General features: G+C 39.2%; 2 protein-coding genes across 14 annotated transcripts in view; one reads left to right on the forward strand and one right to left on the reverse strand.

The window, feature by feature from the left end:
• Nucleotides 1-2,828: 2,828 nt before the first annotated feature.
• Nucleotides 2,829-4,447, forward strand: LOC105926116 (rhodopsin). The gene has a single exon (XM_012862322.3). The coding sequence runs from the start codon at nucleotides 2,926-2,928 to the stop codon at nucleotides 3,988-3,990; it is 1,065 nt and encodes a 354-aa protein (XP_012717776.2). The 5' UTR covers nucleotides 2,829-2,925; the 3' UTR covers nucleotides 3,991-4,447.
• Nucleotides 4,448-6,340: 1,893 nt separating this feature from the next.
• The window catches only part of LOC105926066 (membrane-associated guanylate kinase, WW and PDZ domain-containing protein 1), a 144,806-nt gene continuing 128,356 nt past the window's right edge, over nucleotides 6,341-22,790 (reverse strand). For 11 of the 13 annotated variants that reach the window (XM_036138854.1, XM_036138852.1, XM_036138846.1 and 8 more), the window contains 6 exons: nucleotides 20,022-20,225; nucleotides 16,882-16,966; nucleotides 16,713-16,770; nucleotides 14,628-14,771; nucleotides 14,358-14,496; nucleotides 6,341-10,461 (listed from right to left, as the gene is read on the reverse strand). In XM_036138854.1, the coding sequence (XP_035994747.1) occupies nucleotides 9,371-10,461; nucleotides 14,358-14,496; nucleotides 14,628-14,771; nucleotides 16,713-16,770; nucleotides 16,882-16,966; nucleotides 20,022-20,225 (1,721 nt within the window). In that variant the 3' untranslated portion in view covers nucleotides 6,341-9,370. Of the gene's footprint in view, nucleotides 10,462-11,239; nucleotides 11,332-14,357; nucleotides 14,497-14,627; nucleotides 14,772-16,712; nucleotides 16,771-16,881; nucleotides 16,967-20,021; nucleotides 20,226-22,790 lie in introns of all 13 variants that reach the window. The other 2 variants (XM_036138858.1, XM_036138867.1) reach the window with 1 other exon arrangement.

Raw genomic sequence — 22,790 nt, forward strand, 5'->3', positions numbered from 1 at the left:
TCACAAATAATTAATAAACAGTAGAAAATAATTCTATTTAAACACAATCACAATATTTCATTAGCTTTTTTACACTGACACTAAATAATTTGCAGGTAAATTTTTAGTATTTTAGTAAAAACTATAAATGTTTAACATTTATGTTTTTTTGGCTGCATTAGATGAGTTTAAAGAATCCTTCATTGAAGTGATCGATAATTATTTTCTGAATATTTGTATAGATATGACTGCAGATATATTTTTTGCAATTTATAAACAGGGGAGGCAAACATTAACATAAATATCCTCCTGTAAATATTATCTACAAAGTATTATTACAGGTTTTTGCTTGCAAACATGGATGTTTATAATGGCAGCATTTACTGCGTGTTTGAAACTCATGCTTTTAATCTACAATAAAATCAACACACTTTCCCTCTGTTGCCAGAAACTATGAACTAATGCATTAGTATGGTGATAATACATTAGTAAAGGTTCTTACTACTCTGGGCAAAACTTTTGCATAATTTTTTTTAACTAATAAATGATTAACCTAAAAATATGGGTCAGTAATTCCTGCTTTACATTGTTAAAATAAGTGTCTGACAATAGGAATAGTAAAAAAAAAAAAAACTTCTTAGAGACACTAAACATGAATTTAACTGTGATTCTGAAAACCTAACACATAAACAAGAACAAGGCATAGAAAGCATAACGCCTTGAGAAGCTTGCATCCTACAAAGCGAGAGTGACCCTTTGCAACATTAAATCCATTACAGGCTTGTGAGATGAATACAGCCATAAGCTCCAAATCTCTTTAATACAACACCCATTAGGAAAGTGCTGAGCTCTTTACCAACAGCTAAGATGCTCCAGCCCTCAGCAACACTATGGCCTCTGCTCTACATTCACTATAATACAGAAAACCTCTGAAAACAATTATTTAAAGTTCAGTTTAATAACAATAAGATATTTTTAAAAAGTTACCAAAAAACAAATGAGCCTAAATATGTAAAACCGCGGCTCTACACCGTTTCAGGAGGAGTGTATGTTGCTTGTCAAGACTTGATGCAACCTACTGGGTTTCCTTAGATAGGAAACTTTCTGACCAATCCGTCTGCATGATTTGATTGAATTTGACATTGGAAGTACCTTCAGATGGCGTGTTGTGAATTGGCGCTATATAAATAAAATTTCATTTAAATGAAATTACACTCAAAAATTATGTATTTAATGTTTGTACATTCTCACAGTGAAAGGGGATAATTTAAATCCGCCTCCAAACTCAAATTGAAACCATGTCTGCATAATGTAGTCTAATATAATATACTACATTACAATATATAATATTATGTAATGTCATGTGATTTAATATTATATCACATAATATAATGCAGGTCTCCATTAACGTCAGTCTCTGAATATTAAAATGTTTTATCCCTTTCAGGTTGCCTGGATAACTTATTCATATTTAACACATTTGCAAGACATTCTTGTACTTTGCTTAACTGATGTTTCTTAATTGCTCCTAAAAGTACCTGGTAAGGTCCTGTATCCCTAGCTGTCCTAGATGATTTTGGACACTGGTTTGGCAGATCATTCCTCACCTGCAGAGCTAAAACTGAACTCATTCAGGGATTCATTTAAGACTAAAGCAGTTTATGATGCTCTATACTGCTGGGTTCAAACTGTTAAAGACGTTTTAATCAAATATTAGCTCAAAAATTGTGACCGGTCTGACTGGCTCCACAGACCGTACCTCAGCTTTTAACAAAAAAGATACTTTGTACTGATGAAAATCTTCCTAAGAGATGACATGAAAAATGGTCCAATTATCCTGTGCAATAACAACTATAATTCACACCAGAGGAGAAGTTTCTTCACTTAAATATCAATGCTTTACCTGCTAAGTAGTTAGCACAAGCTAGTTGTGCTCCATAGTCAAACTTTGACCAAAGAACCTGTCATAAAGTCAGTAGGCGTGTAATGTTCAATATAGTGTTATGTGCTGAGTGTGAATTTCAACTGGACAGTTATTTGTCAATAACACCAATTATGAGTTTTTTTCCCCATTATTATCTCTTGGTTGCTCAGTGGCCCAGTTGTTACCTAGTATGCTGGCTTAAACTCTTAAACCAACATTGGTGGTAAATCAACCCAGGACAGGATTGGTCCATATTTCACCCAGAGCTAAATCAGGAAATCATAACCTACATTTAGTTGAAGAACTGAAATGATTGCCACTTCTCTTACTCATTTTGTTGGGCCTATGCACGTTTTATACTTTTATTCAGTTTTTTTTATTTGCTCACAAAAAACGTTTGCGACAATTTTTCTAAAATAAGTCGGCAAATTAGCAGTTGGCTATAAAGGCCACAGTTACTTTGTCTGTGTACATTTTCAAACTAAACAAATGTAATAAAATGAGTGAGTACATTTATTTTTTTTTGCCTTCACAGCCTTTCAGGTTGAGATTTTAGGTAACAGATAAAATCTTTTTAGAAAGACCTCCAGTTGGTGATCAGGATGTGTTATTGTTTTCAGGTTTCAAGTAAGTTCTAGAGAGGACATCAGAAGTGAGTGTTGAAGTCACCATGTTAAATCGAACTGGCTGTGCACAATTTATTTTTGTGCACAATATGGCTTGTTGTAATCATGCTTTGTAAAACGTATCCATTCGACAGCTCCAAGACGGGCATGAGCAGGTGTAACCTTAATATCTTGATGAGTGGTCAGTTATGTTTGCAGTGACGACTGGATTAGATATTAACTGTGGCCTAAATCAGTTTGTGCTGACGGATTTGGAAGGTGATAATCCAAGGTGTGCCTTTTAAAAGCCCGTCGGAGGCCACCAGATCCATTTGTAGCAAGGTCCATCTCCATAATAATCTCGACCAGCCAGAAGAAGCACCACCGAGGGGCTGATAGCAACCGCCAGCCGCAACCATGAACGGCACAGAGGGACCCTATTTTTATGTCCCTATGGTTAATACCACTGGTATTGTCCGGAGTCCTTATGAATACCCTCAGTACTACCTTGTCAACCCTGCAGCCTACGCTGCTCTGGGCGCCTACATGTTTTTCCTCATTCTCGTCGGCTTCCCCATCAACTTCCTCACCCTCTACGTCACCATCGAACACAAGAAACTGCGAACCCCTCTAAACTACATCCTACTCAACCTTGCGGTGGCTGACCTCTTCATGGTGTTCGGAGGATTCACCACAACGATGTACACCTCCATGCATGGCTACTTTGTTCTCGGACGCCTTGGCTGCAATTTGGAAGGATTCTTTGCTACCCTTGGTGGTGAGATCGGTCTCTGGTCACTGGTTGTGCTGGCTATTGAAAGGTGGCTGGTTGTCTGCAAGCCCATCAGCAACTTCCGCTTCACTGAGAACCACGCTATTATGGGTCTGGCCTTCACCTGGGTCATGGCCTCTGCCTGTGCTGTTCCCCCTCTCGTCGGCTGGTCTCGTTACATCCCAGAGGGCATGCAGTGCTCATGCGGAGTCGACTACTACACCCGGGCAGAGGGCTTCAACAATGAGTCCTTTGTGGTCTACATGTTCGTCTGCCACTTCATCATTCCTCTCGTTATTGTGTTCTTCTGCTACGGCCGTTTGCTCTGCGCCGTCAAGGAGGCTGCTGCTGCCCAGCAGGAGTCCGAGACCACCCAGAGAGCTGAGAGGGAAGTCACCCGTATGGTCATCATCATGGTCATTGGCTTCCTGGTATGCTGGTGCCCCTACGCCGGCGTGGCCTGGTACATCTTCACAAATCAGGGTACTGAGTTTGGACCTCTCTTCATGACCGTCCCAGCTTTCTTTGCCAAGAGCTCCTCCATCTACAACCCACTGATCTACATCTGCTTGAACAAGCAGTTCCGCCACTGCATGATCACCACCTTGTGCTGCGGGAAGAATCCCTTTGAAGAGGAGGAGGGAGCCTCCACCACTGCCTCCAAAACCGAGGCCTCCTCTGTGTCCTCCAGCTCTGTGTCTCCTGCATAAATGGAGCAACTGGCAAAGGCTCCATAATCCACTATCCAAGAAGAAGACTTCTGCCCCCCCAGGGAAACGACTGAAGGCTAATGTCTACAGCAATACCTTCCTCTTTTTTATTTTTACAAACGACTTGGTTCAACCTAAAGACAGTTGCAGGAAAGGTCAGCCCATTACAGAGTTGTTCCTGTATGTACAGAATATCCAACTTAATCTATGAGTCTTTTTTTTCCTCAGATGAAAGGAAAAGAGATGTAACAGATGTAAAAGATCTAACAGTTGGATCCTATATGATACTGGCTTATTTTTGAATGTAGAGGCATGTAATCAAGGCAACGTAAAATAAATCGCACTTTGCAAATGACTCATCCTGTTTATGTTTTAATTATAACATGGGTGGAAAAGTTCATATGACTGTAGTATATTTATTCAAATAAATAAATGTGAATGACCTATTCAAAATGCATTTATGTCTTGAGAGTCAGTTTCCATTTTTTCTACTTTGAACCTGGTTGGGTGGTGTTTACGTGTACATTGGAAACATAGAATTTGACTAAACCTTTAAGTGATGTTTAAAACTCTCCTTTTGTGGTGCCTGCAAATCAGATCTCTCACTTGAGTGACAGGTCACCTTGGATTTAGATCTTAGCCTAATAAAGAGATTATGATATTATTCTTACCCAGGATACATATAAACATATCTGTACATGACAACACTCAGCTTAATCTGATGATGAATCTTAAGTCTTACAAATAAAAGGTCAATAAAGATTAAGGAATAATACTAATCCATATTAACAAAGGAGACCTTTAAACAAAGGTTATGAATAAGGACAACTACTGTTGGTACAGGGAAATGAAAGCTGAAGTTAAAACTCACCAGGAAACAACGGTAAAACTACAGAAAAATGAAAAACATATCCTAATTTAACAGGTAGTTTTTTCCAACAAGTATAAAACCAAAATGATTACTAAAACATGAGCTCTGCGTGACTACATGTGTATAAATTATTGAGTCATAGATTAATATTCTTTTCATTCCCTGCATGAATTTTGAATGAAAGGACTTAAAGTAAACCGGAGCCATCGGATCCAAAGAGTTATTATGAGAATGAATCATTACTGATCCTTTCACAATACTTTTCAAATGTGTCGCCGCAACTGAATAAAGACTTTCAGAAAAATTCATTTCAAAGCAATTGTAAAACCTTCGGAAGGAACACTAGCAGAAAAATACTACTAGAAAGAAAAAAGGGGTGTTCTGTGCGGCAGTGATTTATTTTAATTTTACTTTTTAATATGATTTTTTACTCAGTGAATAGATTGACATTATTAATGATACATTCATACCACCTTCACACCCAGAGAATTTTTGAGGATTTTTAATTTGGTACAATTGATTATAAGGTGTTGTTAAAAATAAGCTGCTTCAGCAAAAATAGTTTTAGATAAGTTGAAGATTTTATTGGATCATATTTAATATTGTTAAATATTAAATATGATCTCATATTAAATGAGTAGTCCATAATTGGTTTCTTTTTTGAGTAATACAATTCTGAAAAAAGGGGGCAGGCATTTGTGTTCAGCTTGCATGCGTTAGTAAGGTACAGAACCCCTTTTAGCTACATTTTCTCTTTTGCGTCGTCTCAACCACATTTGTACATCTAGAGGCAAACATTTATGCACAGCCTTCTTTGGAACACAGCTCAAGCTTGAACAGACTGGGAGGATAGAGTCTGTGAACAGCTATTCTTACTAAACCTGGTCATATATGTTTAATTTGAGGTACCACCACCGTGTTTCACCGTGGGGATGATGTGTTCAGAGATTATGAATAAGTGTGCGAGGCACTTTTAAAAAGACAACGCTGACAAAGACAAGGACCAGTTTTCATCAGAGGATGTGTAGGTAAAAGAGGATTTCAGGTAAAGCTGGAATTTTAGGGGTGAAAACATTCAGAATGATTCTGAAAATTAGCTAAACATTATGTTTTGTAAGGTATGGTTACCAACATAGATACTTAAATAATAAAAACTTTATTAATATTTGGAGAAAAAAAATGTGCAGATTTATGATATTTATATGGCTATCTTTAAAATAGCACTTAACTGTGAACAAAGGATCCAGGTGGGTGCAGAAATTAAAAAATACTTCAGAGAGTTAGGAAAACATCCGTGTCTGTTTTGTAGGTTTTTACAAATGTGGGAAAGTGTGTGCAGTAACAGAATTGGTAAATCTTTGTCTCTTATATACTGAAATATAGTGCGTGTCTAAACTGGTGCACTTTTAACTGGAAGTGTCAAAGAAACCCAAAAAAGCTTCTCCTGGGACAAGCAGCTGTGTAGAGAACTGACATTTGTTTGAATTTGTATGGAAAACTTTATTTGATAATAAAAATAGCATCCACAGACTTCTTTTGATAGCTACATATACATTGTAATCCATCTGAAGGAAAAGAAGCTGGATAAGTCCACATCTACTTTTACTTTGACTAATGTTATGTATAGCTTCATGGGTCAAATAAAGCTATGAACAATGTAGTATTTATATATGCATAGTTATATAAAAAATTGGCCCATATACATGTACTGCTTTTATCAACACAGAGACAGCATTATGTCTGGAGCACATTGCAAGAAATAATGCTTGAAGAACACGGACTGCATACAAGTGCTTTATAATACAAAGGCAGGCTAACGATAGAGAGATTCAAACCATTTAAGAGCTTTTGATTGACCAAATACAGTCTTTCATTTTTAAAATGTCTTTACATACCTGACCCAGAGTAAATCAACATATTTACCATAAATCATCAGGTCCATTTCAGAGATATAAACACAATATCACATTCCTCACTGTTGAGGTTCTTCATAAATTTCTCTTTTGTGCAAGAAAAAGGCAACATTTTATTCCTTGACGAGTTCCTAGTAGTTACATTGGGGGGTGGGGTGGGGGTGGGGGTGGGGGGGAGGAAGAAAACTCTTTACAGGTGATGGCAAACCTCTTAAATGTGACTCTCTTTCTCTGACTTGCTCCCTTTTTTTTTTGTTTGGCTTTGTATTTTTCTTGAACACAGTACCATAGTGACACTGGTGATGAAACAATGCATTTGTTGTGGTTCATCCAATATATAGTTTTAGTTTTCAAACAAAAAAATCAAAACATAGAATTATCACACAAATAAAAAAATAAAATAAAAATAAACAAAAAAAGCAGCAGTTGGACTCCAGTGGCGTGACAGCGTGGCTCAGAGTGGCAGATTTAGTTGCCTCGTCTACCAGGACTCCCCGTACGTTACCGTACCGACAAAACCTCATCAGCTCGTTGTGTCAGGGCCCAGGAGATGGACTATGGGTGTCATAAACATGAGTACTGAGCTGGAGATAAGTGTGGAGGATTACAGTGTTTTTCTTAGGCCTAACAAAGTTACACTACATTTTAACTTACACATGCATCTTTCTTGCACAGGAATAATCAGCTTAAATTGTAATTCTTTTTTTTTTTTTTTTGGCATATCTGAACAATCATACTTCACGGCAGCTTCAGCTGGTAGTATGGCAAAATGCAGGTTATTCAAAATCACTAAACATGATTTTTAAGAAGTTTTGGGCAACTCATTTTTGTCATGAACAGATTTGGCCATAGTGGAAAGAAATTGCTTCAGTCTATAGAAGCCGTAAGCAATTTGTGTTAGGGGAAACAATCTCGGACCCTGGCCACAGTACTCCAGATATTTTGGGTGTGCTTGTTTTCTTTTTGTTATTTGTGTTTGAAAAATGGTGTCTGCATTCAGCAGTTCCATTTTAAATGTTTTACCACCTACTGTTGACGTTGTAATAACCATGCTTCACCAGTAGGTGGTAATAATACTGACATTATTGACAACATATTTTATGAAATTTCGATGTTGGTTAAAGCGGTGCTAAAGATGCTCTCAAAACAGTTGTGGCTTGTGTTTCTCTTGATTGCATCAGCCATTTGATCTCACACCTCTGAAACCTTTCGTCTTAAATTTGAAGCTAGATGGGAGGAGAGATGGGACAAAACAAGAGGTGAAAAAATAACTGCCCCTTTGAAAGCAAGAGTGGACATCTGCAACGTCATCATATTTGCTAATTACCAGATATCCAATTTACAATTTTTTTTTTTTTTTTTTTTTTTTTTTTTTTTTACAAACCATCTCTAAATAATTTCACTTCAGAAAGCGTTTTCTCATAAACAACTCAATTCCAAGGTAAACCACAGATTTTAGACATCCATGAAAATAGATATATTAAACATGAGCAACAAGTCTGATCGCATTTCAAAAGTAAAGGTTATAAAGATGAGGACGTAGGCCCTTTAAATTTTTTATGCATATTTTGAAAGTTAAATGGAAACAGCATCAGGACAGATCAGAACAGATTTGGAAAAACCTATAAAACGCCTCTCTTGATGTTGTGGTTTCTAGCACAGGAACAGTCACAGGTATGTGAAAAGGCAATCTCTGGGACAATGTTTATTTTTAAATAATATCCAGACATCCAATCTATAGTCCAAAGGTTTTAAAAATCTACACTTCGGAAAGCATTTTTAGATATATATTTTTGTTAAATCAAAAACTCAGTTTTTTAAGTGGATGGTAGGTGGAAGCACAGCAGAAAATATCTGTGTTGGTGTAGACAGGGCCTCTGAGACTGAAAAATATTTACCTAGGAAAGGGGATGGGCTGTCAAACAATGATGCAACACAAGTTGGCGTAGGCTACAGCATGCTCACATTTCTCCCTCAGCCCTTAAAGATTTAATGCAGCTCACCCAAGACAGGAGTGAAATTCAAAATAAATAGAGCAAAATTAGGAAATTTCATATATTATTACTATTTATAATTTAACGCTCTAGTTTCACCATCCAATTTAAATGTAGAGCTTTGCTTCACTTCCACAGTTCTTTTGAACCATCATTATCTATAGTTTCAGTAATTCAGGAGCAAAAAAGGACACCTAAAACAATTTTAAAAACAAGCTCAGGAATTAGGATTTACCACAAATGGAAGCATTATTCAGATCTCTGAAGGGAACAAATAGTTAAATTCAGCAATGCCTACAAAAAAAGCAATATCAAATGCAGGCACATACAATACCTTTACTACAGTACAACAACCTTTGTTATGTTCAAAATAACAAGAACAATGACAACACAACCAGTATAAACTGATAGAAGGATTGTACCCCTGCTGATTTATGAATCTCTGGATGGGACCACAAGTAGTTTAGTCAATCAAATCAATTCAGAAACAATTGGATCAAATAAAGAGTATGAGTTAGTATCGTTACAAGTCCAATTCCAGTGTATGGTACGTAGTTTGCACAGACAGAGGAAAGATTGGCGAAGGGAACATTGGCCCCTCTCTATATACTGAGGTCTTTAGGGTTTTCTCTGTACAGCCTTCTCTTGGGCTCAGGGATCTGGTTTGAGCTGCGGCCTCCGGCGTTATTGTTGTGTCCTGTCTTGTTGTAGGTAGCGTTGTTGTGTGCAGCATTGTTCTTCATGCTGTAGTAGTCCTTCAGTCTGGGTGCTGCTGCATAGTTCAGCTCGTCCTGGGTGTAGCTGCTGTCAGGGGAAGAGTCTCTCTCCAATCTGTATCGCCTCTCCATTGTCCCGTTCATCCGATGCCTCTCCTCTCTCCTCTCCAGGGAAGAGTCTCTCAGAAGGTTGCCGTTCTTTGTTGCTTTCTCGTACGCGCGGCCTCTGGAGAGAGAATCCCCGCCGTTGTTGACGCGCTCAGGGGTGGAGGCCTCGCTGACTCGTCCGACTATCGGGGACTCCTTGAGGAGCCTCCGTTCGTAGTGCTTACGCTCAGGGGTGACCGAGAGGAACCCTCCGTCGTCGTACTCCCTCTCAGGTGTGTGGTCCCGATGCGCGCGATCTGCCCTGCGGTCCATGGATTTCGCCCGCCGGCGATCTGGAGACAAGTTACGCTTCCTGGTCTGTGACCGATCGAGGGAGCCACGACGCTGCAGATGAAACTTTGTGTCTAGAGTGGAACTGCTGCTCGAGAGCTCTCGGCCCCGCAGTTTTTCAGCTGCAGCAGCCTTCTTTCCCGAGCTGTCCTTCCTCAGAGTTTTCAGGAGCTTGGAAATGCCGCTCTCCGAATCAGACTTCTTGACTTTGCGGCCTCGGCTCTTCTTGTTGCCGCCGCTGCTGCTGTTGTCGGGAGACTGCTGTCGGGGTTTACTTTGACTGTGACTGTTATTCCAGGTGTGATGAAGATGGGGGTTAAACTGCCGGCCATGGAAGTCCATCAGATCCGAGCCGGACCAGTCCCTGTTCTTGTCCATACCTCGGCCACGCGCAGCTTCCTCCAGGCGTGATGGTTTGTGAAGGTCTGGTGGATAACTGGACTCCAATGAGGTGTGGTATCGGCTGTTGGGTGGCAAGCTTCTCACTTCCGGAGTGTTTTGTGCCCTGGGTGGGGCAGGGTACCCGTCACTGCTGCCGTCTGCAGGAAAGGACAAAGGAGGAAGCACTTGCTGAATCCAAATAGATTTTAGACACATTTACTATGTTTAGCACAGATGATTTCCCCATTGCATTAAGCAATTTCTTGCACAACACAAGTCTATGCAGCGATGAATATCATGCAGAGATGTGTTTTTAACGTGCTGCATGTATCCCAGCCAAAGGGGGAAAAAAATAAATAAAAATAGTCTTATCTAAACTGATGCATCAGATTAAACTTTAAATCTATGCACAACAACAACAACAACAACAACAACAAAAGCTACACAATTTATCTGTGAGTTGAGTTTGCAGGTTTGAACAGTAGGTTACATCAGCGAGAGCAGGGCAGCGGTTATCAATGACACAGCAGGCGCCTAGGAAGTCATTCAAAACAGTATGAAAAAGGTACATCAAAACAAACCAAAAAAGAAAAAAGAAAAAGTGCATTTGGCTGAATGTTTGCCAAAAGGTTGGTTGCTATGGCAGCAGCATGTGATGAGTGGTGGCATTAAGTTAGTTCCATTAAAAACAGGTTTTCTTTATGTGGCAGAGGGGCAGGGTTCACATGGACGGACAGCAGCCACATAAGTACAGTTTAATTCAAGCGTGACGAGACAAAGTATGTTTACTGTGTAAACACATACGCACAAAAACACAAAGTAGGATGCAGGTCAGGATGAGTTGGAGGGCTGTAGAAAAACTCAAAGTGAGGAGAGGGGAGATGACAGGGAGAGTGAACTGGGACAGAGTTTTTTTTTTTTTTTTTAACTACAAACCGTTGTCTGATTTTGGCCCATTAGGTAGAAACAGGGCTCTCCCATCTTGTCATTCCTCAGTGTACCAACAGCGAGATGAGGAGCCATCATCGCTGGAGAGGGGAGGAAGAGCCCAGCAACAAGAGATGATCAGAGAGAAGGAAGGAGGAGGCGAGAGAAGAAAACAAATAGAACAGACAAGAGGCTGTTTTACAGTACATCCATTGAGAGAAGAAGGGATTTGGTGTGAAAGATAAGAATATTCTTCACTTTCATTTTTTTAAAAGGTGTTTAAAAATTATCCCCAGCGTAAACCTGTAGATAAACATGAGAAGTAATACAACAGCAGAGAACACAGCTCCAAAGAGCAGCAGGATTGTTGGATCTACAGATCAACTTTAGATCTTACTGAATGAAACCCATTAAACAGGTTTTTGTATTAAATATTATATTATTGACACAGCTTCCCCTCATTTATTGGCACTGACTTAAAATTAAAAAGTAGTAAAAAGCTTTAAAATACATCAATCTTTTTGCACCATAGCAAAAAAGTTTTGAAAAATCCAACGTTACCTCGAGTACATTCATTCCGTAGTGAGAGAAATGACAATTGTTCTGAAACATGACGTGACAGTTTGTGTTAGCTGCTCTTCAAAAACAAAGCAGCTACTAATCTAAACTTTTAAATATCTACACTCAGAGCAATAATTGAACACAAGGCTGGATGAGGACCTGACGTTAAAAACATGTCCAAAGCCCACAGAGAATCTTGCGGTCATCGAGTCTCCTAAACAATTTTTAGATGCCAACTAACATCCAACCTGTAGTTTGGAAAGGCATGCCTGTAAAAAAACCTTTTCTATCCTGCTATCATAAATGTGCAGAGTCTCCTAAATTCTTCTGAGACTTTAACTAAAACCGTTTGCTGTGGTCTGGCTTTTCAGCAACAAACACATCAAGTGGGTTTTGAAGGATAAATATGTGGAAAAAACACCTAAAGTCCACTGTTATGCAAGGTGGAGGCTCTATGGTGCTGTGGGCACATTTCTTTTACTAAGGCCGTAGGAGTGTGTGCCTGTAAAAACTATAACCATCTTTGCTGTTGGATCCAAAGGGCATGGATTTGTCAGTGTTTTGTTCCTGCTCTCACCCAAAGACATTATATACTCACGCCCCTCTGTCCCTCAAGTTTAGGGGGTATTGCCTTATCTATTGGTTGTCCCACATGCCAATCATCCTGACGCGCTCACGTAACACCAGTGTCTGCGCGCTTACCTTCTGAGTTTCCACCTGCTGGATGTGCATGAGCACTTCTAGTGTTTATGTAGCCGGCTAGCTTTGCGAATAGGTTAGCCGTTCATTGTAGAGTGTCAACGTATATATGAACATGGATAATACGAACCGCGTTCATGTTTATTAGAAGAAGAGGAAGGCCTCAGCAGAAAGAAATAAGAGTGGATTTGGGAGATTTTTTTCACACGAACCCCTGAAGAGCGGAAGAGCAGTTTAGACGGTCTTGCACATGCGCAGTTATTCAAAAAGGGACTTGGGGAAACTTCCGGACAAATCACCGACACCAGCTTTAGGAAAAGAGTACTTAAAGGTGCCATGACATCACTGTATAAACCATTTAATGGAGTTGATATTGCTTAATTCTCCAAAGAATTTCATAAAAAAATAACGTCAATTTGTTGTTTTGTCAGGCCAAATGTCCCTTCTCAGTAAAAGGCTTGGGTACATTAATGATATGCAGTTCTACCTAGTTGACTTCACTCTGATTGGCTACAGCCATATTTGAGAAACCGGTTAAAACATGCCTCCAAAGTCCCCCCCCCCTCCATCCACATATCTCTCCTCTCACTGCAACACTCCCTTACAAATCCATTATAATGGCACAAGGAAGTGTTTGTGCTGCAAGACGTTGGACAGGCGAGACCAAGCTGACCAAAGGCTTTAACCTAGTGGTTTAATTCATCATCCACACAGTGGTACCAAAGTCCCTGGTCCGCGGCAGTGTTTTCCAAAACCCTGACTTGAATTCACATCAGTAAATTGTGCTAAACATATGGACATAACACAGTCTCACACTGGACCGCAGTGAAGTTGGTTTTAGGTTGGATATATTGGATGTTTATGATTTGCGGGCCAGCGAGCAGACTGAGAGCGGCAGCACGAGATCAGCCTCCCTGCATCGGCTCGAACAGGAGGCAGACGACGGCGAGGCCGCGGAGCACGAATATCCAATATCCAACCTAAAACTAACTTCACCACGGATCGACTTTTAACTATAATAGTGTGGTACCTCCCCCCTAAATGAACTTCAGCCACTCTGATTCTCTCATTCTCTTGGAGTAAGTGGAAACTTTTCTTCGTTTTTGAGCAGCTTCTCACATAAAAGCTCCCCTTTTAGTAGCCATCCTCTGCTCGAGTGGAGCAGTCAGACATGCTAGCACGACACACGCCATTAAATGAGCCGGCTGAGATCAGCTGGGGGGGGAGATAACCTACACAGAAAGAGAAACTGATTTCGGATCTGGGTGTTTGAGCGAAGAAACAAAGCTGACCACTCATGAGCAAGTTCCTTGGGACCCACTCTTGATATCCAAATGGCCTTATCAGTGCATAACAGACTATAATATACCCCCAAAACCACAGGGAAATGAGATTTGTTGCCGTGGCCCCTTTAACAACTCATGGCAGGTCTGTAGAGACTGTGCTGAAAAAAAAAGAAAGATCCCTCTCTCTGTGCTTCAAGCTTATGAAGGTGTAAGGCCAAGTGTTGTTCTACTTCCCAGAGGAGGTTGTACAAAATATTGATGGCAGGAGTGCCAGTAAGTCTGGGACATATAAGTTAATTTCTCTTTATTAGTACATTTTGTCCAACTGAATAACTGGATTCATTTAAAAGTTGGATTTTTCAAAAATTTTCTGTGGGATAAGGGTGATAAAACAAAATGCACATTTATTTATCTTTTACCTGAAAATATTCTTGTGCGTGAAATATACTACAAAGAAATTGATCAGTTTAAAAGAAATATATTTAAGAATGGATTCTATTCCTCTGATTGTATGACAGGAAAAAAAATTACGCTGTTCTTCACTGGAAGACGAGTAACACAGGTGTTGTATTTTAACCTACCATATTCAGGTACAGATCCGTCGCCTCTCTTTAGGACGAGCCGTGCCCTTCGACCTCCGTTCTTGATCAGTTCAATGGCTCGTGAATGCTTCATGTTCTTTGTGCTCTCACCGTTAATCTCCAGGATCTCATCCCCCACCTGCAACAGAGAGGCTGTGTAAATGGGACAGCTGGCTGATAAAATGGCCTCATAAATAATGCGAAAAGAGGAAATTTAGCCTGACAAAATGTTCTTAGTAGAGGATCAGAGGGAACTTGTGAGTTTCATACCCTCATCTTGCCATTTCTGACAGCAGCCCCGTCCTCGGCTAGTCTCAGCACGTAAAGGTCCATGTTGTACTCCCGTCCTCCTCTTAGGCTGAAGCCAAAACCTTTACTGTCCCTCTCCAGGTCTACGGAATAGTACTCTGCGTCCTGGGAAATAAGAACAATTATATCTTTAGAAAAGAAACACTTGAAAACAGTAACTTATTATTGTGCAGAGGGGACAAAAAAGGGGAGTCCAAACTTCAGAACTAATCAAGCCGTTTTCCACAAGAAAACTTAAAATGTCAATGGCTGTACAATATGTTGGAATACATGAATAATTAATGCAGAAGTGCATGTGAGAAGGGTACAGATCACCAAGCAAGGGCAGCACAAGGGCTACACCCCAAAGTTTCCACACTCATCAAAAGTTCCCTTCAAACAGAAGCTATCTCTGTGAGAACATAATTAGACTGGTAAAAAAAAGAAAGTTAGAATAAACTCTGGGGAGATATCTGGGGTCTACCATACTTCGTAACATAATCTCCAAACCTGATGAAGCAGTTTTTGCCAAAAATAATACATTGATTCTGCATCACTGGTTTCCATCATTACTTTGATAAATACAAAAATCTAGTGGTTCATGAGTCTAAGGCTATAAATCGACTTACACGCCATGCCAACACTATACCTCATTGTACTCATTCTGTTACATCAGGTGTGCCCGTGTGCAAAACCCCAGACTGCACTCACTTAAAAAATTAAATGCAACAACAACTATCTATATTTTAACGTGAGTCCAAACAAGTGAAAACATTTTAGCTCATTTTATGTTGCTGGTAAATAATAAGTAAATCCGGCCAATTTGGCAAAGCTCCCCTACAGCTCACTACGTCGTCAATATGTTCACTTTTTATAATGCCTGGTAAAAATGAGCTTTGCAAAAACAACAAAGTCTTTCCTTATCAAACTTCAACTCATCCCAATGTTTCATTTGCATTCTCCCTCTCCAATTTCTCCTTCATTTCCCCCTTCTAGTGGTGTGTTACTGCCCCCTGCTGACTAGTAAGAACTACTGTGAGTGAAAAGCCTCTTCTTTTTCTAAGCTCCTTTATCAGAGTACAGATAACGTTCACAAAGATTATACTGTTCCCAAGAGATTCTCCTTTGTTTTCATAAAGCAATTTGTGTTTTTTTTTTAGATAGAGTAAATCTGAAGCTAAACGTGACACACATTACAATTGAGAAATGTCCTCACCACAATAAAATAAGGAAGATAAACTAACATGAGATGAGCATAGGAGTGAAGAAAGATTACAGATTTTTTTTAATACACTTTTCAATGGAGTCCAATTTAACTAAATCATATTCTTTGTGTTTTTTTCTCTTTAACACTTGCAAGTTGTTGTTGAAATCTTGAATCTTGGTAAAACAATTAAAATCCAGTCAAAATATTATACATAGTCAGATCCAAATTTGCAGATTTTACAAAAGATTTATAACATTCTGGATGTTGAAATACAAAACATTTACGTTGCAATGCTTGGACAGTAGAAAGGTTTAATTTTATATCCATAAATCATAAAATCCCACAACGATAAAGCTGACTTCTGATTTGGCAGTGTGGTTACGGGGATAATTTAATGATCTTTTCTTGTTATTGCCATGAGAACTAATTCAGATATCTCCTATTTTAAAATATCTGATACATAGATTATTCTGAATTTCAATATATTTCTTCAGTCTAAAAAAATTAAAATTTTATTATTTAAAAAAATGTTTCATTGGTTTGTTTGGGATCACATTTGTGCGTGCTCAGTTTAACAACCAGTTAGATCGAGTTTGAAACCCTGATTAATAGGGGGCTAGAAGTAGAAATGTTGTGACTTGTTCCTTTTTTCCATTTTCAGACATGTGTGGGTTCTCAGCAAGAAACACTAATCAAAAATATTGATACTATAAATGTTAAAGTCCGGTAGCGATGTGGCAAATCAAGGATAAAGGATCCCACTGAAACATATTGTAATGTCAGGTTGACTAGTTTTGTACATCTTAATTTATTTATTACACTTCTTATAATTTCAGTGTAAAATTTGTATCACCACTTACCTGCATTTGAGTTTGTGAAGGAGGGGGAGGAGGAGCTCCTTTTGACTTCGAATGATTCCTTTTAAAGGCAAACAAAAAGGTTTCACACTGGCGATATATTTTATCACACAATTAGCTTAATTATTATTACATCTCACATTCTAAAAATTTAAAATGCAGCAGCACCTACCTTAACTCTGTGGTCTGAGGCGTGTGTGTGGTGGTGATAGTAGCTATTTTCTCTGCATTAGTCAGCAGAGAAGCATTGGAAGATTCTGAAAAGAGAGAGAGGAAAAAAAGTTCAATAAAGTGGGTGTTTTTTTTTTTTTTCAAACGTCTTAGCCTGGAGCTGTGTTTTTTAAAAGGCACTGCGGTGAACGAAAATGCCACCGTCCAAAAGAATCCCCTGAATCACCCACAGGCAGCTCTATGCTCTATTCAACCTGATGCTAACTGTGTGTGATGCCGTCATCTGTCATTTGCTCACCGACAACACTGGTCTGTCTGCACGAAACGGAAAACAAATACAATACAAGAAAAGACTCTCCCTAAGCATTGTTTTTTCTTTTTTCCAGGATCTGTTTAATAAAAAATAAAAAAGGCAACAGTTTTAAAGCCAGATATACTAGTTTCAGGTAGGAGGAGTATAGCTCTGTGAATGTTTAACAAGAATATCAGCCTGACTCATTCCTCTTAGGCTCCTTACTCGCTCTTCCCTCAGCTCCAAAGAAACTGACTTCTTCGCTGCCCTGCAGGGATCATAATGTCCCTCTTGGACTGTGTTTGCAGTATATGAATAGGTTTCACGCTGATGGTGAGAACTGGGGTCCATGAGGGAGACTGTTACCACCACTTTTAGCTTTAATCCTTGGAAATTTCATTTTGAAACAGTGCCTCTGTGTAGCGTGTTAATGCACAGCAGAGCCCAGCTCTGCTCTGTGTCTGTTGTGGTTGAACATTGGCTCAATTGCCAAACAGATCTCTTCTCTCTCTCAACTTGGCATGCGGTGACTTGCAAAATTATTCACATCCCACGAACCTGTTTTACATTTTGCCGTGATGCAAACCCAAACTTTAATGCATTTTGTTGGGATTTTATCCGGCAGTCCAACACAATGTAGTGCTTTAATGTGAAGTGGAAAAAATATGTTGTTTTAAAAGTGGCATGATTGTGTATTAAGGCCACTTCCTGCTGAAACCCCTAAATAAAATCCAATGCAACCAATTGGCTTCAGCTGTAATTTGAATAAATAAATAAATAAATAATGTTGTGAAAAAATATTTTTGTCACTCATTTCAGAAAGTGAAACTCATATAGATTAATGGTATTTATTTCTTGTAATTTTGATTTTCATGGCTTACAGATAACAAAAGCCCATAATTCAGTATCTTAAAAAATTCTGGATCTTGAAAAATAAATATTAGATTTTTTAAATATATTTTAATATTGGAAAGTCAGAGTCACACAATAATCAACCGATTACCTGAAAACAGCTTCAAAGGTTTCCTGTGCCTTCAAATTGTCTCCTTTTTCTGAGACGTAGGGCTAACACAATCATGTGGAAGACTGCTGACGTGACACATGTCCAGAAGACAGTCGTGGACACGCTCCACAAGGAGGGCCAGCCACTAAAGGTTATTGCGGAAGAAGTTTGGTTGTTCACACAGTTCTGTATCCAACCATGTTTCATAGAAATTCAAAAACAAGTGAGTGGATGGAAAACTGTGTGATGGAAAAATGTCCACCAGCAACAGGGATAGCAGCAGCCTTGAGAGGATTATCAAGCAAAATCCCTTCAAGAATTTAGGGGAGCTTCGCAAGGAGTGGACTGAGGCTTGACTCAGCACACACACACACACAGATCCCACATGGGCTATAAATGTTTTATTTGTTGTGTAAAGTCACTCCTGAACCAGAGACAACGTTAGAAGTGTTTTACCTGGGCTAAGGAGAACCAGAACTGAACTGTTTCTCTTTGAAAGTAAAGTTTGCATTTCCTCTGAGTCTGGAGGAAGAGTAGAAAGGCACAGAATCCATGTTACTTGAAGTCCAGAATGAAGTTTTCACAGTCAGTGATGATTTGGAGTGCCATGTCATCTGCTCATTTTCTAGCAGGTCTCGGTAACTGCCCACACTCCCAAAGGTACCAAAAGTTGGTTCACTTACCATGGTTTGCTATATGGATTCAGTCCATTTACCACTTACAAAATTGGTTTCACTTTTTGAAATAAGTGTCAAAATACACAACTTTTTTTATGAAATTTTCCTTTTTTAGAAACATTTCAATGACAATTTACAGATAAAGTGTAAAGCAAGGCTAGATTATGAAATAAAAAAGGACAAGTGTTATTCAGAGAAGTAGTTCTGGAGCAACTGCAGAGATACACAGCTTAGGTAGCAGAATCTGTGGAGAGGACAACATTTTGTTGCCCTCATGGAATAAAGCGAATGCACCGTTGTTGGGATATCATTATTTGAACTCTCCTTGAAAGTTCACACAGCAAATATGTAGACGGTGTTTTTAGCCAGATTAGTTTAGCATGAAGATTGTTGGAGCCAAATACAGGGCCTTCCCCAAAGGAAACCTGTTGGAAGACCCGAGACTGGAGCAGACATTCACTTTCCAGGAGGATGGCAGTCATAACCACAAAGCTGCCATGTAATGGGTTAAATCAAAGCCTATTCATCTGCTAGAATGGTCCAGTTAATGTCCAGACCTAAATCTAATTTAAAGTTTGAAGCTAGACTTAGCTAGAATCGCTGTACTAACACAGTATCTCCATCCAGACTTATTGAGTTTGTGCAAGTGTGTCAAAGAACAGCAGACAAAATCTTATATTTCTTCCATACAAAGTAAGTACACATGTATGCCAAAAGACTTGCAGCAAAGGTGGCTCTGAAAGTATTGACTAAGGTGGTCTGAACACAAAAGAAAGCACATTTTTCAGAAGATTTTCTTCCATTTCACATCTATGTGTCATATTTTGAGTTGGTATATCATATAAAGGAACTTTGTCTTATCACAAAGACTGGCTGTGCTTAGATATTGTCATATTTCATTGTAAAATTTGTTGGAATTGACACCAATAGGATAAGTGTTCAACTTCCTCAATCCAGCCAGTCAACTGAACAAAGAGCAGAAAAAAGGGAGTGTTATCTTTACTCATACCAAGTGATGCTGCGACTTACACAAGCCTTCACACCCTGATAAAAAGTTCTCTTACCCGTGAAAAGCGTCAGTGCCCTTTTCTTCCCACCACAATCATGAATAAGTCACATCATGATGCATTATGAAACATTCGTGTGATGTCGGTAGATGAGAGCCTTACCATCGCCTGGGATGATCCTGAGTGAGACAGTGTTCCCGGCCTCCTTGATCAGGTTGACGATGTCTGAGTGGGACTTGTTCGTGATGGAGCAGCCGTTAACCGCCAGAATCCGGTCCCCAACTTTCAGCTTGCCGCAGCGGTCCGCCGGGCTGCCCTCTATGATGCGACCTATTTTGTGGGGCATCGCCACACAAGCATTTCCAGCTTTTTGTGTTAGGTGTGTTTGTGTTTCATAATTAAAAAAAATGTAAAAAACAGTGTGTGGTGTAGATTTGTTTCATTGAGATGATTATTTGTGTTGATTTGCATTTAATGGAAGTGGGAAAGAAGGAGACAACATAAAGAAAGAAAAAGGAGGATAGATTAAATATCTCCCAATCACCAAGTCTCTATTCACCCAAAGATAGTTAATAACCTGGAGTTTACATAGAAATTAAAATTTTTTCTGAAAAAAAAAGTCTGGTTAAAATGAATGCACTCCTTAAAGTGCATTCATTTTAAAACGTTAAGGACGTCCTTTTGTCCCACAGCTTAATATGTTAATTGAAGAGCTGTGAAGTTGGTGTATCACTGGATCAATGAGTGTTCAGTCTTTACACAACCTGATACCTGAGCTGTGTGACTCTGGCTGAGATAAGCATAAGAATTTAAAGAGATAGTTCAGAATTTTTTAAGTGCAGGTCTGTTAAAAATGCTCTGTTCTAAGCCTTTAAACTCATGTTTGCATTGAGGGATTATTTACAAAAAGCTCACACTTATTTACACAGAAAATGGAGCCAGGATGTAGTAGACCACAAAAGATCTTCCTGAGCTAAACAGGTAGCCACAACAGGACACGCAACGCGTTTCCAATATAAGTAACTGTCTGCTATGAATGAAAAGCTGTGTTAAAAGTAAAAATATTATAGTACTTTAATTGAACACTGCCTAAGCTTTATATCAGAGTTCCTTTTACTGGAAATGTTTTACAAGTTCTGTTCACAAAGGAAGATAATTTGTGGCCCGTCGCCTTCAACTGTACTTTCATGGGTAAATAATTAATCAGCCTCTTTTTAAATGACCATCTGACTTAAACATGGGGACAGCTTCAATAGTCATAAAATAACATTTTGACTTAAAACGGCATGACTATAAAAGGTACATTCACACCGAAGGCAATCAAGGTGAAGAAATTGGTCTTGATTGTCTGCTGTTAGTCGCTTGACATTTTGCTCCTCTCTCACAAACAATTCGGACAGACAAAACAGTCAGATTTTCCCCCAGCTCGCTTTACCGCGTCATCAAATAGAAGGAGTGTTTATCCATTCCTCCTGTTTGTTCAACTCATCGTGGCGGAGATGGATCTCACCAAGCGAGTCACGGTGCTATATTTAATGTGGACAGCCGAAACAACGACGCCGACGCCCCTGGGTCCACCAGATCCTCCAGAGACGCACCCGGTTCTGAGAGTACTGAGAGTATTGAGAGACGCATCCTGCGTCTGGATGGCAGTATGAGGAGCTGCTGCCCACCGTTGGGGGATGGATCACCCTCCGTGACACAAACTACAGGCCTCTTTGGTCAGTGAATCCATCATTGCACAATAGAAATATAGCCTAATTGGACTGTCTAAATATGCAACACATAAAAAAAATGTTTTGTGCTTCAATAAATGGACGAGGAGCACCTTTAATATGACACAAATTGACAAAAAAGTACAGATTGTTGAACACAAGCGACATTTTGCTTTGCTCTACTTGTTAGGAGTTTCACTGCTCTCAAATCACCCAATTCGTGCCGTTCGCATAGCTAGAAACGCGTCGTTCGGATCGGTAATTTGCACTTTTACATAGGGATAACAATTAAATCACTCGCTCTATTCGCTTTGTTCGCGTTCAGTGTGAATGCACCTATAGACTTGAGTTGGTTTAAAAATAGTACCATCGACTTTTGTCTGGTTCCATATGGACCACCAGCTAGCTCCAGCCTGCCCAGTTTCTGCGGCAAGCTGAAAAACAGTCTGCTTTTATCCAGCTTACTCCTCGGCAGTGCTGTTCTAGAATCGATTATGTTTGCACTTTTCAGAAAGAACACAGTAGCTATGTTTAAATGCTAAGTTTATCATATGTGATCACCACTATGTGCCGTGTGCTCCTGCACCTCAAGTAAGACGAAGCTTAACTTACAGCTTCAGTAGGTATGGGTTTAACATGCATCTAAAGTGAAACAGGATTAATTTGACGCAATGATAAATTGTTTTCCATTTGTCACCAACAGACAAGGAATAAAAACGAATATAAATTTTGTAAATGTTTAAAGCAACCCTCGAAAGACTAACAGGTATATTATTTTAACTTCCCTGGGAGGAAAATCCCTACCGCATATGAGAAACAAGAGGAGAAATGTCTGCTTGTAAAAAGTATCAGGAGTATCTCACTCCTGATGAGAGGAGATCAGGTTTAAAAAAAAACAAAAACAGGTAATTTAGTTACATCTTTTTGTGATTATCCTAACATCCTGGAGTTTCAATTGCTAATGGAATTCTGCACCTAGACAGGAAAAGGGCCCCGTAAACATAGACAGCTCTGAATAATGTACTCTTAGTGATTTAAAACCACTGAAAACAGCAGAATGATATATTATATTTTTTATTTCTGTTCTTCATTTTTAGAATTGTGGCTGATGACACAATAAAATATGCTGGTTTAAGTTATCCGAGTCAAGTTTAACTGATCATCTTTGTTAACTTTGATACTAGAAGGTCCAGCTATGATTATATTATCAAATCCA

Source organism: Fundulus heteroclitus, chromosome 1, assembly GCF_011125445.2.
Source record: "Fundulus heteroclitus isolate FHET01 chromosome 1, MU-UCD_Fhet_4.1, whole genome shotgun sequence".
Taxonomy (NCBI): Eukaryota; Metazoa; Chordata; class Actinopteri; order Cyprinodontiformes; family Fundulidae; genus Fundulus; species Fundulus heteroclitus.

Bases quoted from the DNA above. Each gene is read 5' to 3' on its own strand.
- LOC105926116 (XM_012862322.3), top strand. From the start codon at position 2,926: ATGAACGGCACAGAGGGACCCTATTTTTATGTCCCTATGGTTAATACC.